The 15,566-nt window shown below is 38.0% G+C and overlaps 1 protein-coding gene across 2 annotated transcripts in view; it reads right to left on the bottom strand.

The window, feature by feature from the left end:
* Window positions 1-15,566, bottom strand: part of edil3a (EGF like and discoidin domains 3a) — a 142,470-nt gene that overhangs the window by 56,797 nt on the left and 70,107 nt on the right. For both annotated transcript variants that reach the window (XM_085475197.1, XM_085475198.1), the window contains exons 4-5: window positions 11,009-11,122; window positions 1,251-1,432 (exon numbers count right to left, since the gene is read on the bottom strand). In XM_085475197.1, coding sequence (XP_085331323.1) covers window positions 1,251-1,432; window positions 11,009-11,122 — 296 coding nt within the window. The remainder of the gene's footprint in view (window positions 1-1,250; window positions 1,433-11,008; window positions 11,123-15,566) is intronic.

The raw sequence follows: 15,566 nt of genomic DNA, 5'->3' as shown, positions 1-15,566 counted from the left end.
CAAATATCGGTATTGGTATCCGCCTTAAAAATCCTATATAACTCAGAGTCTATTTATGAAGAGTAGAAAATCTTGAGTTGAGCGCAAATCCAGATATCAGAACTGTTTTCATGTGCTAGAGCTGTTTTAGAATGAATTTTTGCTATAAATCCAAAAAAATAAATCCATTTCCTCTTAGGTCAGTTTACATTTTGGGTAATAATGATGCAAACATTTAAATACCATCACTTCACTCAGTGCAAAAAACTGCTCCCAGGCTCTTATCAGTACAATTTTGTAAGACTACACATTAATAAGATTTCCACAGTGCAGGACCAGACAGGACAGAATCTATTGATATGATGTGCAGACATAATTCAGGATCAACAACTAATCCATGATATCGATCTGTCTATGCAGCTCTTTGACAGTAAGCACCGACTAATGGCACAGTGTGAAGGTTAACTATAACAAAGTCGGAGTAAGAGGAGGGTTTTGTGCCTCAGTGCTTTGCTGCTATAAACACACATTTTCATTTTACAATTATATGCTTGTTATTGACGAAAGCCCTCTAGGTGGTTATACAAACACTCTAGGGTACAAAAGGACAAAAATACGAAGGGAATTGTTGAGCAGAATTCAATTAATCCTTTTTTTTTCCACGGATAACAAGAAAATTACTGTTTACAACACAGTTGAGTATAAATTTAAACATCAAACTTCTCTCGATAGCTCAGTAAAACATAAAACGCTTAACAAACAGAAACCAACAATACCTCTGAATAATTACAAAACAATGCAACAAAGTTTTGTCGGTAGGGGACTTTGCAAAAGTCAATTTCTGACAACAGATACAGTGGCAGCACAGCTACTATTGTGAGTAAATCACAATTCAAACAAAACAAGAGATGGTGCCGCTGAATAAAGATTTTAAAAAGTAAACGGTTTGCCACTTGATGTTGTTTCTCATGTTAATCCAAACTGCAGCAGTATCTGTTCTACCCTACAGCTTAAACCTATGGTGAGTCTTTATTAAGAGCAAGCTAGCCATCAGTTTTACAGGATCTGTAATTAACTCCAAACCGCAAACACTTTATACTTACCATCAGCTACAAACAGGTGACGTGAAACACCAGGGATCCTCTAAATAATATAACACTAAACCATTTAAAGATCAAAAACAGGAATCTGTCTGTAACTGAGAGCTGAATTCATTTGCACTTGGCTGTGGCCCAACTTTATGTGGCGCCTGTCTTGTGACTGTGCTTTACCTGGATCCATGGCCATCTGTCATTTTCGGCTGCAGTCCAGGCATTGACCAGCCCCTTCTTGTTGAGCCTTGCAAAGTACGGGTACCACTTCTGTAGGCCAAAGAGAGCACGGTGGGTAGAAGAGGCCGTTATCTGTTGGTTGGAGATTATACCGCCCTCCATGCCCAGTGGGCCAGAGCATTCTGAGAGAACAGAGAGACAGAGAGAGGAAGCGATAGATGAGTCCTCCTATCATTCTAACACTCAGAAATGTGGGAAAGTGAGTTTCAGGAACGCGTATAATATTAAAAAAAAAAACACAAAACCACTGACTTTATCCTCCCCATTTTGTTTTGTTTCACTCTTTTTATCTTTAAATGTTGAATTGGAGTCATCATTATGGATTCCCCTCAGTGGTCCGATTCCCCATTGATTCACAATTGATTACTGAGCTTATTGGAAAATAACAATATAGGCCTACACAGCATCACTGGTTGCTTTTATTATCTCTATGTCTGAACACAGTGTAGACCAAGAGTAGCCAAAAAAGGCTTGCATGTGACTTAGGTGGGAAAAAAGCTCCAGTGCCATGAATTCAGTGTCAGCCTTCTGCAATGGACAACTATCAGAAAACTAAGCCAGCAATAATAAAAGGGAACTGATCAGCTTGGAGTTCCAATAGACTGAGCAATTTGGCACCAGTTCTCAAGTGGAACCACTTCTCAGTTCCCAGATGCTCCAAAATTTCATTTGTATTATATTAGCCAAGGTCATTCAAACTCTGACTTTCTCTTGACTATTGTTGCATTATTTGTTAACTCACTGTTATGTTCACCATAGCTATTTTCTATTCTACTGTCCCTACAATTTTGATTGTCAACAACGTGCTTTTCTCATGTCTCCCAAGTTCTTTTAAGTCACAGCTGCAGATTGGGACTCTTGTCTCCGTCTCAGTGCTACTACACACATTTGATGGACTAACAGGTTGTTCCTTCATCTCTTCCATCAGGAACAGAGCCCCCGGGCTCTCTCCCAAGGAGCTGCAGCCACAGTTGAACAGCATCATTCCCAAAGTCAACAAGCTTTGCAATAGCTTTAAATATCTTAGAGGCTGCATTAAAATGGGGAAGTCTGACACCATTATCCTCAGTCAAAAAGCCCTTTTTAAAGCTGCTGTTTTTTGCAGTTAAGCCTAATTAGTGTGTCCAGGCATATCCAATGCATTTTAATAAATATACCTGTGGCAAAAGGGATTCTGGCAATGCTGATCCAATAAAGAATTTATTGCTCTGCACAACAAGTACTTCTTTGTGTTTCCATTAAAAAAAGAAAAATACTGAGAGATGAAACAAAAAAAAACTTGGCACAGAATATAGATGTAGATGGAATGGGCTGGAGAAGGTGTACATAAATTATACAACATACCACAGTACATTGCACATAAAAATATTGTTTCTGTCGAAACACAACAGATTTTGTTTTTGACAGCTCTGATAATGTAAAAATGTTTTATAGATCCTATATTGTTTGAAAGTACGAATTGCGAATCTGTGGAAAAGCATCAGAATCAAGGAAGTGATGTGGGCAAGAAAACACTGTACGCAACTGTGGTTGCACCTTAAAATAAGCTGTGGCCCATTGACACCAAAAGTGATTCAGCTGTTACTCCACCTGTTTATAATCTCTCACACTCAATAAAGTATGTTAAACAGGGGTGATGTTGCAGTGACACAGCCAGCTTCCCAAACTCCTCATCATGCAAACTTTAAACTGTAACATGCAGTTTACCTGCATAAAAAATGGCGAGAAATTGGTTTCACGTGATATGCAATGTGAAAGAAAACTAGAGAACCCACTCATAGCACTAATAGTAATAAAGATGAGCAGGATTATTTGCTACTTATGCAAAAGTCAGCTAGTTGATGACATTTTAGCAATTAATTATTATTTAATGGCATTGTCTTCTATCTTCTCAGTTATAGTTATAGAAGATTTGTCTCTGCATGATTTTTTCAGTTATTACTGGTCTGCTGTGATTGCAACAGTGTTTGCAGTGTGATGCATGTCATTCTCTATCAATGCTAGCATTATGGAGGCTGAATTCCCCACAACCTTTGTTTATCTTTCACATTTACTTTGGTATGTCTCTGAAAGGAATGCGAAAAAAATAATACCTTAATCGTTAATGACACCATCATTTTTAAACTTTTTCTAGGACCACTGGTTTGTCATTAAAAATCAATCAAACAATTTGATTATTCAAGTAGCATGCTTGTGATTGCAGATATAGTGCAAGAGCTCTAAAAACTACAGCACAGAAAAAAAACTGAGGGAACTTGGAAGAGTCTCAAAAGAATGAGGACACATCAAGGACAGACTTCAGCTCGAGACACAGCTTGCTTATGCTGGTTGAAGTGCAAGTGGCTGTGCGAACCAGCCTTCAGGGGATGCCTGGAGCAATGGTCACCTAAATACTATGAAGCTGCCTTCATCATTTAAACAAAATATCTAAAAAAAAAAAAAAAAAAAAAAGCCATTTCAAAGTCAGTACTGAAACACAGATCCAAACGACACACATGCATTCCAACAGACAACCAAACTGGCAACACTGAGACGTGTGAGAAGGCTTACACCACACAAGAAAGCCAAGAGTCAGAAAAGAGTGGAATGATGAAAACAACCCTAGCATGACTTATCCAGCTGCTAAAAACAGTGGGGTGCTAATCAACAGGGAGCCATGGAGACAGTGAGTAATGTCTGAGGACAGTCCAGGGGGATCTACTGGAGGCTGGAAGGAAGCACAAGTATTTCTTTTTGTGTACACGTACTGACAGAGATATGTTTATATATTTGAGTATGGTAAATCACTCTCGCTTCACTAGTTCTACTATGTGACTCACCGCTTCCAGACTGATGAGAGGATGGTGTAGGTGGATACACCACTGGTAAAACTCTGAGAATCTCATGAGTTTCCAATACCTGTTGGACAAACTTAATTTGGTCCTCTGAAAAAGGCTCTCTAAGAATAAACTGGTTTTATTTTTAAATGCAGCCTAGCAGTTGAAACTAAATACATGGAAAGTGTTTTTCTTGTTACTTGTTTGAATCACTGATTCAGTATACTGTTCATTTTAATATACTTCAAATAAGTAACATATGTAATAATAGCCACATTTTTAGGCCTCTGTGTCAGAATTAGCTGTTGTTTTTCTTCTTTTTTTGGTATTCCATGATTTGAACATCACAGGAATGCAAGAATGGAAATGATTCTGTCACGGTCTGGCTGGGGCAGGCCGTATGTGTTGCAGAGGAGGACTCAAGCGCAGACCGAAACGTGGTGTGGATTAACAAAACAAGCCGTTTAATGAGACTAGTAATGAGGGTACAAAATAATAGGGCATCGTTGAAAACTAAACAATAACCTAAACTGGGTGAACTAATAACAAAACATGAAAAACCTTAACCATAGTGAACTGACATGGGTACCTGGAGATGAGACGTGGATGAGCAGACGACCTGACAACAAATGACTGAAAGCACACGGACTAAATACACACAGGATGATGAGGGAAGTGGGAACACATGGGGAAACAGCTGGCACACATGAACATAATGACGTCACAGTGGGAGAGTAAAACTGAACATGATGAACACAGAACACCAGACCTCTTCACAATAAAACAGGAAACACAGTGAGATATAAACATGACAACCTGGACTGACAACATACGCCACAGACATAAAATACATGAAAGCAGGGGAGACTTAACATAGTGGAAACACGAGGGGAAAATAACTAGTAACACCTAGGCATGATAATGATAAACTTAGGAAACCTGAAGGCTACATAAACTAAACACAAAACGCTGGGTCAGCAGACCCAGGATCATGACAGATTCAAGTTTGGCACAAACTTTTTCTGGACTCAAGGATGCACTGACAAAAATTTGGTGTTTAGGGTTCACACTGACCTTACAAAACACATTGTAGGCTTCATCTCAAGAATCCTTGTTTTGATTACAACAAAATACTGAACAAATGTCTAACTGGAAAGGAATTAAGTGATGATAGAATGGAAAATGTGACCTTGTTTCACATTTGCTCAGATGCTGAATTAGTAACGCAAACTGCAGATTTGCTTGGATTTTACAGACTTTGGGGTTGCCAGGTTGAAGAAAAAAGTGAACTTTTTTTGCAGAACTGATTACGTCGCCCTAGGAACTTAAAGTCAGGAACAACAGTAACCGGGCAATGCAGAATACGTTTCTCGATTTCTAAGAAAAACAAAAGAGTCTCCAGCCATGATACCCACTCTTTCAGACTTTGCAGATTATTTTCACTGCCTTTCCTAGAGCTGTGCTGATAACATGCTTAAATATACTTTTTTGAATGATATGAACAGAACATGGGCGTTGCGGGGAGAACAATCCCTCCTGACCAAATGCAAAGAATGCAGCAAGTTTAATTTAATAAGAGAGTCTTCTTAATGAATCCTGACTTTCAATTTGTTAGGGACCCTGCAGTTACACATGCTTTTTCAGACACTGGCACCAAATGTCATATCACCCAAATTTACCTCCTAAAAATGAAATGGAAATCTATTTTTCCCCATTAGAGCCTGCGGATCGAGGTGCAGTGTTGCATCAACACAATATTATATTTGTCTAGATGTTGTGCCTTTTGGGCAGCTCTCTTGTAAGATATTCCATATAGATGTTGTGACAAGACACTGCTGCAAATCCACGGTCCCTCTGACCTTGTGGCAATGATGGGCCACTCTTAACGAGCTGCCTGCCAGTCGTCAGTCAGAGCAGCAGAGGCAGCCAGCCCCGGGGCCTTGCCCTCCTGGCCCCTGAGCATACATCAGCGTTGCGACAGCACACATCACTAACACCGCCAGTACCGTGATGTGACAGCTGAATCCATCTCCCACAAGCCCTACCTAAAGCCTAAACAAATTAGCACCCCACTGAAATTAATGCCACCGCACCAATACTAATGACCATGGAGCAAAAAGAGGGGATAAGTCAAAGAATAATAAATACACCTAACAGATGTTAGCCGCACGACAGACGTTCCACAGGTGACAAATGGCGGTGAATAAAATGCACCTGTACACATGTTCTTGTGTAGCTGCAACTTTAAAAGTGACCAAGCTAGCAATGTGTGTTTTAAAAGAATACTGCTACGCTCTTGTTGAATAAAGCAGAACAAACAGAGAAAAATGCATAGCTTGTGTTAGTACAACAATCCACATGCACATATTAACTTTCCTTACATTATATTATCTAAATACATTTTTGAAATAGGTTTCCACTGTTTATTTTAAAAATAAGCTTTCCCTGCTCTACCTCTCAGTATGTCAGCCAATAAAACCTTTGATTAATATTAGCTGAAATACCAGGTGCAAATACTGCACATATTGTATACGTGCTGTGCAGTTCTGAACTTTGGATGGTCTATAGCATATTGAAAAACTCGTAGTCTACAATTACATTTTCACAGAACAGCTAATATATAGGGAACCACTGATGCAATCAATATGAAAAAAAAATGTCAATACAAAATGACCATAATAAAATAAATACTTACACTTTGCGTTATGAGAAACATTAAAATTAAAATGTTGAATACATTGAACTCCTTGTCATATTCAAGAAACCAGTATGAGATGATTTGAGCTTTTTGACATGATGCATTATCCTGCTGGTCACAAAGGGGTTGCTCATGGAAACAATACTCGGGTACACTACTCCGTTTCAGTTACTGTTATCTTCCTATCAGCTTGAAGCAGTCTAGTTATTCTCATCTACCCTCTGGCACAACAGCGAAATTTCACCTTGAGAAGTGCTCACTTGACATCTTCTCTTTCTAGACCATTCTCTGTAAAGCTGTAAAGATGATTGTGCAGGAAAATCCCAGTAGATCAGCAGTTTCTGAAGTACTAAGACAAGCCCATCTGGCACCAACAACCACATTCAAAGTCTCTTAAGTTTCTTTTGTTCCCCATTCTGGTGCTTCATATTCACCATGTCTACATGCCTAAATGCATTGAATTACTACCGTGAGACTGGCTGATTAGATATTTGCATTAGCAAACAATTGAATAGGCGTAACTATCAATCAGTCAATCAGTCTCCTCCGTGCCGCGTCTGTCCAGTACAGAATGCATTCAGCTTGTCAAATTTACATAAATCTGCGATCGCTAGCAGTGTGACTCTGAAGTGCTGTACTGTATGTTTGTAAGTTCTCTCCCCAACAAACACAACAATGTCAACAAAGTAATTATAGTAAATAGTATATAGTAAATAGTAAATAAAGTATTCTGATTCTGATTCTGAAAATGTTTTGCACCGTCAAAGGCACCTGCGGTAGCATCCAAAAGGCAGAGGAAGAAGGGAACCATCACACAAGAAGTTTGACTTCTGGACATGCTAAAGGAAGGTAGAAGTTACCGTATTTTTCAGATTATAAGGCACATTAAGCAAACAAAATCTGATGAATTAATTTGTGAGTAGCCGTGTTGGGGGCCTGCTCAGGGCTCCAAGTTCACTGATATATTAATCCTAATATTTTCCTAGACTGCAGACGAAATCCTCACAATAGCATAATAAACACATAAAGCCTCTTTGAGCTCTTGGGCTTCTTGCAAAAACCTACTCCTTTAAAGACTTTTTCCATGCAGCCAGTGGGAAAAAAAGAGGGCTGGTAAACAGAAAATACTTACACAAGACAAGACAAATCCATCTTTCATTTTATGAGAATTAAAATGTTTATAATATGTTTATAATATTAGGTTTAATTATGTTCCTAAAGAATGTGACCACTATACTATGATGATATGATAACTTCTTACTTCTTCAAATGTTAAATGTTATATATATATATATATATATATTATTGGCATCGGTGAGCCACTGTCAATATGTGACATATTGAAATCGCGTTTGAATTTGCGCTTGTTTTTTGCTTTCACTTTGCAATCGCGCGAACTGTGCATAGAGAGCGACAGTACTGATCTGTGAGTGATGATAATTTGCGCACCAATTCCTCTGACATCAACTCATCAATCGTTAGCTTACTATGCAAACATGACAAGTGAAATCTCCCGCAGCAAGCTTAAACATGTGAGAGGTTGATCGCGCAGAGAATCGCTGAGCTTATGTGAGTGCGTGTGTAAAAGCAGCAGGATATATATTTTAGTTCTGCTGAGCCAAATAAGACAGGTCAGGGTGAAGAAGTGACAGCCAAAGAAAAGCTTACCACAAAACGGAAAAGTTATGACAAATCAGACTATAATATATAAAAATTATAATTTTAATAAATGACAAATTAAAAAGGCATGAACATTTTTTTGTATCGAAAAAATATCGAACCGTGACACCAAAGTATCGAACCGAACCGAACTGTGAATTTTGTGTATCGTTGCACCCCTAATATATATATATATATACACATATATACATATATACACACACAAGTGTGTGTGTGTGTGTGTGTGTGTGTGTGTGTGTGTGTGTGTGTGGTTAACAAAGACAGTCACACTCTCATGAAGGTAGGTGTACTACTGCCAGGGTCGACAATCAAGACGGTCAACGCCGTCATGAACAGAAATATAGACAGTTTACAACGAGGTGCAAACCGCTGTTCAACAAGAAGGTTAGATTAGACTTTGCCAGAAGACATCTGCACATTTGAGGGAAAAACAACAACAAAGATCCCAACAAATTTGAAAAGATGAAACCCAGATTAACTTAGACCAGAATAATAGGAAGTGAAAAGTGTGAACAAGGAGAGAAACAGCTCGTGATTCGAAAACCATACCACATTACCTGTCAAAATAGTGGAGGCAATGTTATGACATGGGCATGTAGGCCTGCCAGTGGAACCAGTGACGTGACCGTTAGCTGATTTGAACTCAACAGACCAAACAGAGAGACATACAGTACAAGCAAGCAGCAGCTGAAGGTGGCTACAGTGGATACATGGCTTCTAGACTTCAGGCAGTTATTGATTATGAAGGATTTTCATCCGAGTATCAAAACAATCCTTAAATTCAGTTTGTTTGGGGCCTGTGAAAATGGGGAATATGTATAAAAACGGCTATATATATATATATTTTCCTAAACAAGCAATGCAATACTTGCTGAAAAAACTTTAAGTGGTCACTTCAGTCAAATCTTGGTTGTGTAATTAAAATGCACTGTGGTGATGTACACAGACAAAATAAAAAGAATGGTGCCATTATCCAAATACTTATGAGTCTAACTGTATGGTTCTTTACATTTAATGGTGCTCAGAAAGCACACTGTTCACAGGGTGGCTCCTACAGTTATTAATCCTCTTCACCTGAAATCTAACCCTCACACCCAACTGATTCCTTTCAATAAGAGCCCAGAAACAATTTTCTGTTAGGCCTTTTGTAGAACATATGAAACATTTCCAAGACCCTTTATGTTCAGGTTTAGGTTTCTGTGTTTTTGTAACCAGCAACATGAAATGCATGTTTTTCTGTGCAGCCAGCATCCCAAATGACTCTGCATGAGCCAGCATGAGCCAATTTGACCTTACATTAGGCAGCACCATATTCTCCCCAACACAAGACCAAAAGGCATCAAGTCTCAGGCACTTATATGGCATCAGTAAACATTTGATAGCTACGCACAAAATTTGCAGTCTTTCATCACTAAAGCCTTAAAATGCATTTTCTTTTCTTCTGGCGATGCTAATAATACTGATCATTTTCACTTTAGCTTTTATTTGCCCAATAAAAGCTGGCTGAGCTCACATACTCACTCACAACATCAGCCTCACTTTCTGTTTCACATTCAAACTTGTCCTGGGAGAATACTCAATAATACCTCCCACTTGTACCACTGGCAGCTGTGTTTACTGTGACGGTGCCGTTTTCTGTGTTGGAACTGTGTGTTTTGGAAAATAAACACTTGATAAGGTTTTGGTAGTCATCTGATTCGTTGTGTCTAACACTAAGCAGCAAAGAATATAGCTGAGAATGTGTTATAGTGTCATAGCTTTGCCAATAATAACCTCCTCCAGTCACTTTGCATAAGAATCTCACTTTATATTAACACCAGAATTGGGTATTTATAAGAATGCTGGTTTGTAGGGATGGATCTCTTTGTGACTTTATAAACGGTTAAGTCATAGTAGTTATAATGTGTCATGTAGTTCAGTTATTTTAGTTTGAAGGCAAGCATTTGAATACTGGAATTGAAATACATTATTTTTAGTGCTTATAATAATTAATTGTTATGCATTACAATATCTTATAATGTCTTAATGATGTCTTATTCAGAGAAAGTGTTACATTTTTTAAAACGCACAACAACATCAATGTCACATTTGCATAAAGCTGCTATTTACATTTAGGTGAAAATGTTCAAATCTTACTCTGAACTGATGATAAGGATGATACTTCAAACTGTACTTCAAAACTCTCCCAAGTGTACTTATTCATAGAGCCCAAGGTCTTCCAGCTGTGACTCACTAAATCTGCTTTTTCCATGTGGGGATTTTCCTGATAAACTTGCATATCATTGAAAATCTATCATCAAAGGGAGGTGCACCAAGCACTAAAGCAGAAGACAGACGCTCTTTATGAGAATTACCAGCCCCCCTTTTCTCTGATCGATCACTTTGTGTCGGTAATACTACCAGCAGTGCAATTACCTGCAGCATCAGGTGTGCTGTTCGAATCAATGGTATGTTGTAAGAGTTAGAAGGTAAACACTGCCAAAAAAAGAAACAGGAGTACTTACTGTATTGACAGTTCCTCCCCATGTATTCTCCTGGACATTCACAGGAATAGTTGGCAACCAGATCTGTGCAAATGCCCCCATTCTTACACGGGTCCCTTTCGCATTCGTTAATATCTGGAAGAGGCAAGAAAAAAAGAGAGTGCATTCATTTATATGAAGCAGACGTGGGCAATTACAAAGACTTCATCTTCATTAAAATGGATTGGTAGGGAGCACATATTGAATTTTCTCTGCGTGTTTCTCAATTCTGTGTGCACATGGAAGCTCACACAAAGACACAGGTTTCTTGGAACTAATAACTCAAAAACTCAGAGGAAGATTATTTTTGCTAGAATATAATCCACTTCTTGACAGTTTACTTTCTTTGTAGTATTTTTTCAGAACATACCACATCATTTGGGTAGTTTGCAAAAAGCCTACTTAGGTTAGCAAAGTATGGGGTTTATTCATCAGAGCTATATCTACTGAGATAAACACTCTTTGAAATCTCTACATGCAGAATTCTCTATATATGCTTTACACACACACAGCAACACACCAGCAAATGTCTGTCAAGCAGAATTAGGCAGATATTCACTGACAATTAACATTCAAACGAGAGCACTCACATTTTTTAATCATCTTAAATCCAGGCCCCAAGACACCATCCAATGCAAAGCCCTCCAAACCCAAGAGATGATCCCAGAAAAGAGTCCCATGTGTCAGCTAGTGTTGATACTACGCTGCCTCCTCTCAAACACACGCTGATCAGTCTCACAACACTGCTTTCCAAACACCAATCAGAGTGAACCAAATCAAAACAACGCGAAGATAGCTATCTGAAACACTGGAAAGAAGAAACTAAAACCCAATGCAGACTCACATGTTTTATTTAGTGCTAAACAAAGACTATGAATTGGAAGAATATCTCCTTACCATCAGAGACAGAAAGCAGAGACAGATCCTAAGCCAGTATAAGCTCGGTGAAAACAAACTGGCAATCAAACGAGAAAGACACAACAAGGCATGGCAACATAAAGAAAGCCGACATGTGATTACTGTTTGATAGGTAAGGTTGAAACAGAAACAGAGATGTATTTTCCTCCTGAAGTGTAAAAAATTTAGTGAGGTAAGGAACACTTCCTTTAACCAATTCCAAATTCAAATAGACATTTCAAAGGAGAAGGACAAGGCACATCTTCCACACATACACATACAGTATGCATAGAATTATATATTAATTATATGTGTTTATTTAAAAACTGCCATGCCAATAAAATAACTTTGAATTGCTGAATTTGAACTAAATATAAATGCTGAATGTACTAGAAAAATAATAAATCAATAGAAACTTGTTAGCTTGTTTACATTATTTTCTTTATTCCAATGGTGGATTCAGACCATCCTTAATGCATTACTCAATAACTCGAGGAGTCGTCTGAATTTAATTGAATAACTAATATTTCCATATATGCAAAAAAAAAAAATTCTTTTAGGAAAAAAAATTGTTGTCGTTGTCTTACAATATCAAAAGTTCAGCGAGAGGGGAGACTTGTGTGGGCCACTGCTTTACAGACAAACGTCCACTTAGAAAGCATCAAATTTATCACATTTAACAATGTTATTTTTCTAAGTCAGAATAACTGCAGCTGAACTCCTGTATATCTATGGTGCTATAAAATACCTACACTAAAGTGGAAGACGGTGATGACACACAATTTTGCCCCACTGTCAGAAGCTTTTTCCAGCGTGCTTGTTATCCTCTGTCTCTTCATTCAAGTATCACAGATACAGGAGAGCAGAATGCGTTATCACCTTTGCTCTGTAATTGCGCTGCGAAACAGATTTTCTCTGACTGATTCATCAAACTGGTTATCGAAGGTGACACAACTCCAACCCCACCCATTACACCCCATTTGCATTCTGTTCTGTTACAGGTAGAGTTAACAGCAAGAAATTACAGGGATGATTTTGAAGCAGTGAGAGGAAAAGTGGTGAACTTTTGAACAATTTTTAACAAATTTCTAATGATTTGACTTCCAAACTTGCCTATGGCTGCTACAAGACTCTTCTAACACCTACCCTGGGCTGTCTGCGAGTTATAAGTATATTTTGGCTTCATGAATGTGTAACTAGGCTTGAGATTTAGGAAGCTTAAGAAAGTGAAACATGATTAAAGTAAGTCTGTTATGGTGCTTCATCGCTTTAAGATTTTATCTGTAGCGTACACAATAGCGCGAGTCACTTTTATTATCTCAAAATACATCTTTTTTTTCAGGGAGAATGTTGGACGCTCAGGAGGAATATAGTCAGGTCTTCATGCATATTGGTCAATGTGGTGGTGTGACTAGAAGCAGGAACGTCTTTAATCTGCAGTCGAGCAGAACAAATAAATAAACGGAGTGAAATAACAGACGTACAGAGAGAAAGATGTGAGAAATGTTTTGTTATTGCTCAGTAATTTATAGGCAAACTGCAAGACAACTGTATTTGGGTAAAATTATATTTTGATGAAACTGAGCGGTAAAGCATTTCCTAAAACATAATAAAGTTTTGCAGATTAAACTTGAAACACACCGTAACAAACACTGTTTTCCTTTATCTGGTATGCAGGACGTTTGCCTGTGTGTCGGTCTTCTTTCGGACATTTAAAATTAGATATAATCTTCAGCACAATCTCACATTGTGTTCCTTTTTTAAATTTATTTTTAGACAGCTGTAATGTAACAGTTATCTCACTTCAGATAGAGATAATGTTACTGAAGCTCTGCTATTTGTCAATTGGCTGGCTGTACAGCCATTTCTGTGTAATGCAGTCGATGATAAATCAACTGTGCTGTGAACCAAAATACAGATATTTCAAATGCAATGTAACCTAACCTGTAGAGTTCAATGCATCAGTCTTATATAAATACTTAGCCAGCGTGTGCTTTACAGAGGACAACAATAAGCGGACATTTTCACAGTTGGAGCACAAATCCTCATCTTGAAGAACAGACTACAACAACACACAGAATTGCTGAACCATATGTAGTCAAATCTAAACAGCATGGCTTACTTATATTTGATTATATTGTAAAATACACTGAATATGTTTCAATGTGTTACAGTCCTAGCCTGTCAGCTCCATCTCTGGCAGCCACATGACAATTTTGTGGCAAGTATCTTTTTAGTTTTTAATCATTACAGAGGCAGTTTGTGATCGTCTGTGCACGTCTATGCTTGGCTGTTTTTCGCTGCTTCACAAAAAAAAAAAGAGCCATTTTAATACAAAGCCATTAAAACTTCAGTTTTCAGTTGCTGCACGGTCCCATTCCTCCAAAATTACATCATGATTACATCTTTTTCATTGTCCACTAGGGTGAATGCACTAGAGTCTTCAACTGTGAGACGACTGAAGAGATGTACTGAATGCTAAGTCAGAGCCTGGGTTACAATCTGAACAGGAAAAAAGCAAAAACAACCAAAGAGACAATAACAACTTCATGACACTTTTGCAATCACAAAAAATACACTTAGTAAGAGAAGAAGGGGCAGAGTAATGAGGTCTGTTTTCTCAACAACTTATCCATCTTAGGGTTGTGGGGCGAGCTGGGAGCCTGTTCCAGCTGAAATATGTTCATAATTGGTCCACTTTAAATAAGAAATCACTTTGAACAACAAAAAATATCTGATTTATTTTGTAGTACTTGCATAAATGTTGTTCAAGGTTAGATAGCCTAAACCTTTGAATGTCTGTGTTTTAACCTCCAAATTGCTTGCTACAATCAGATACAAACAGTACAGTAATTAGGTGTTATTGTGCTTCACAGTAGCTGATTTGTGTTTGTTTTTAACTGTGCTTTGATAAGCGTAGTATAGGACAGTCTGATTATGGCAGTAGGGGAGCAACACAAACAGGCCCTGCTACTTGCTTCTCTGCAATTTCTTCAACAGATCAGATCAGAAGAATGAGGTGTGCTTGTGGCAGAAGAGCAACACATTGGTCTCCGAGAGCTGTAGTGGCGACTATTTTTTTGTGCGCATAAAACTAAACAACAAAAAAAAGTATGTAAAAGGGCATGAAAAGCTGATAAATTTAGCATCAAAGTCGCTAAGTTGGCAGCAATGAGGTGAACTGAAGTGTGAAGATCACTGCTGTGAGCGAGAGGGATGTCATTCGCCCAAGCTGAGATGGTAATTATTTCCACATTTTGGAAAAACGAATATCCACATCTCACGAGTGAAAAACACATGCCATACCAACAAAGGAATATCTGGATAGTCAAAAACAGATTCGTCAAGCTTTACATGAAACCACTATGTTTTAATATGTTTTATTTAAACTGTAGTAACTCGGGTTGTATAATCACATTACAATTATCAATCTTCAAAACCTCCAAAAGCAAGTCAGCTTTTATTTGTTTAAATGAAGATATTCAAAAAAACAGCAATTTTAGGCAGTCTTGACAATTACAAAAACACAAAAACTTATGATTATCATGATTATGATTATTACCCACTGAGGAAACAGTTACCCCTTTCATATCACATTAAACTAAAGGGTTTTTTTTGTTTTTGTTTTTGTTTGTTTTGTTTG

Source organism: Copadichromis virginalis, linkage group LG12, assembly GCF_057382275.1.
Source record: "Copadichromis virginalis isolate Kocher_CV1m ecotype Utaka linkage group LG12, C_Virginalis_male_GT1.1, whole genome shotgun sequence".
Classification (NCBI taxonomy): domain Eukaryota; kingdom Metazoa; phylum Chordata; class Actinopteri; order Cichliformes; family Cichlidae; genus Copadichromis; species Copadichromis virginalis.
This window is presented reverse-complemented; position numbering and strand designations above follow the sequence as displayed.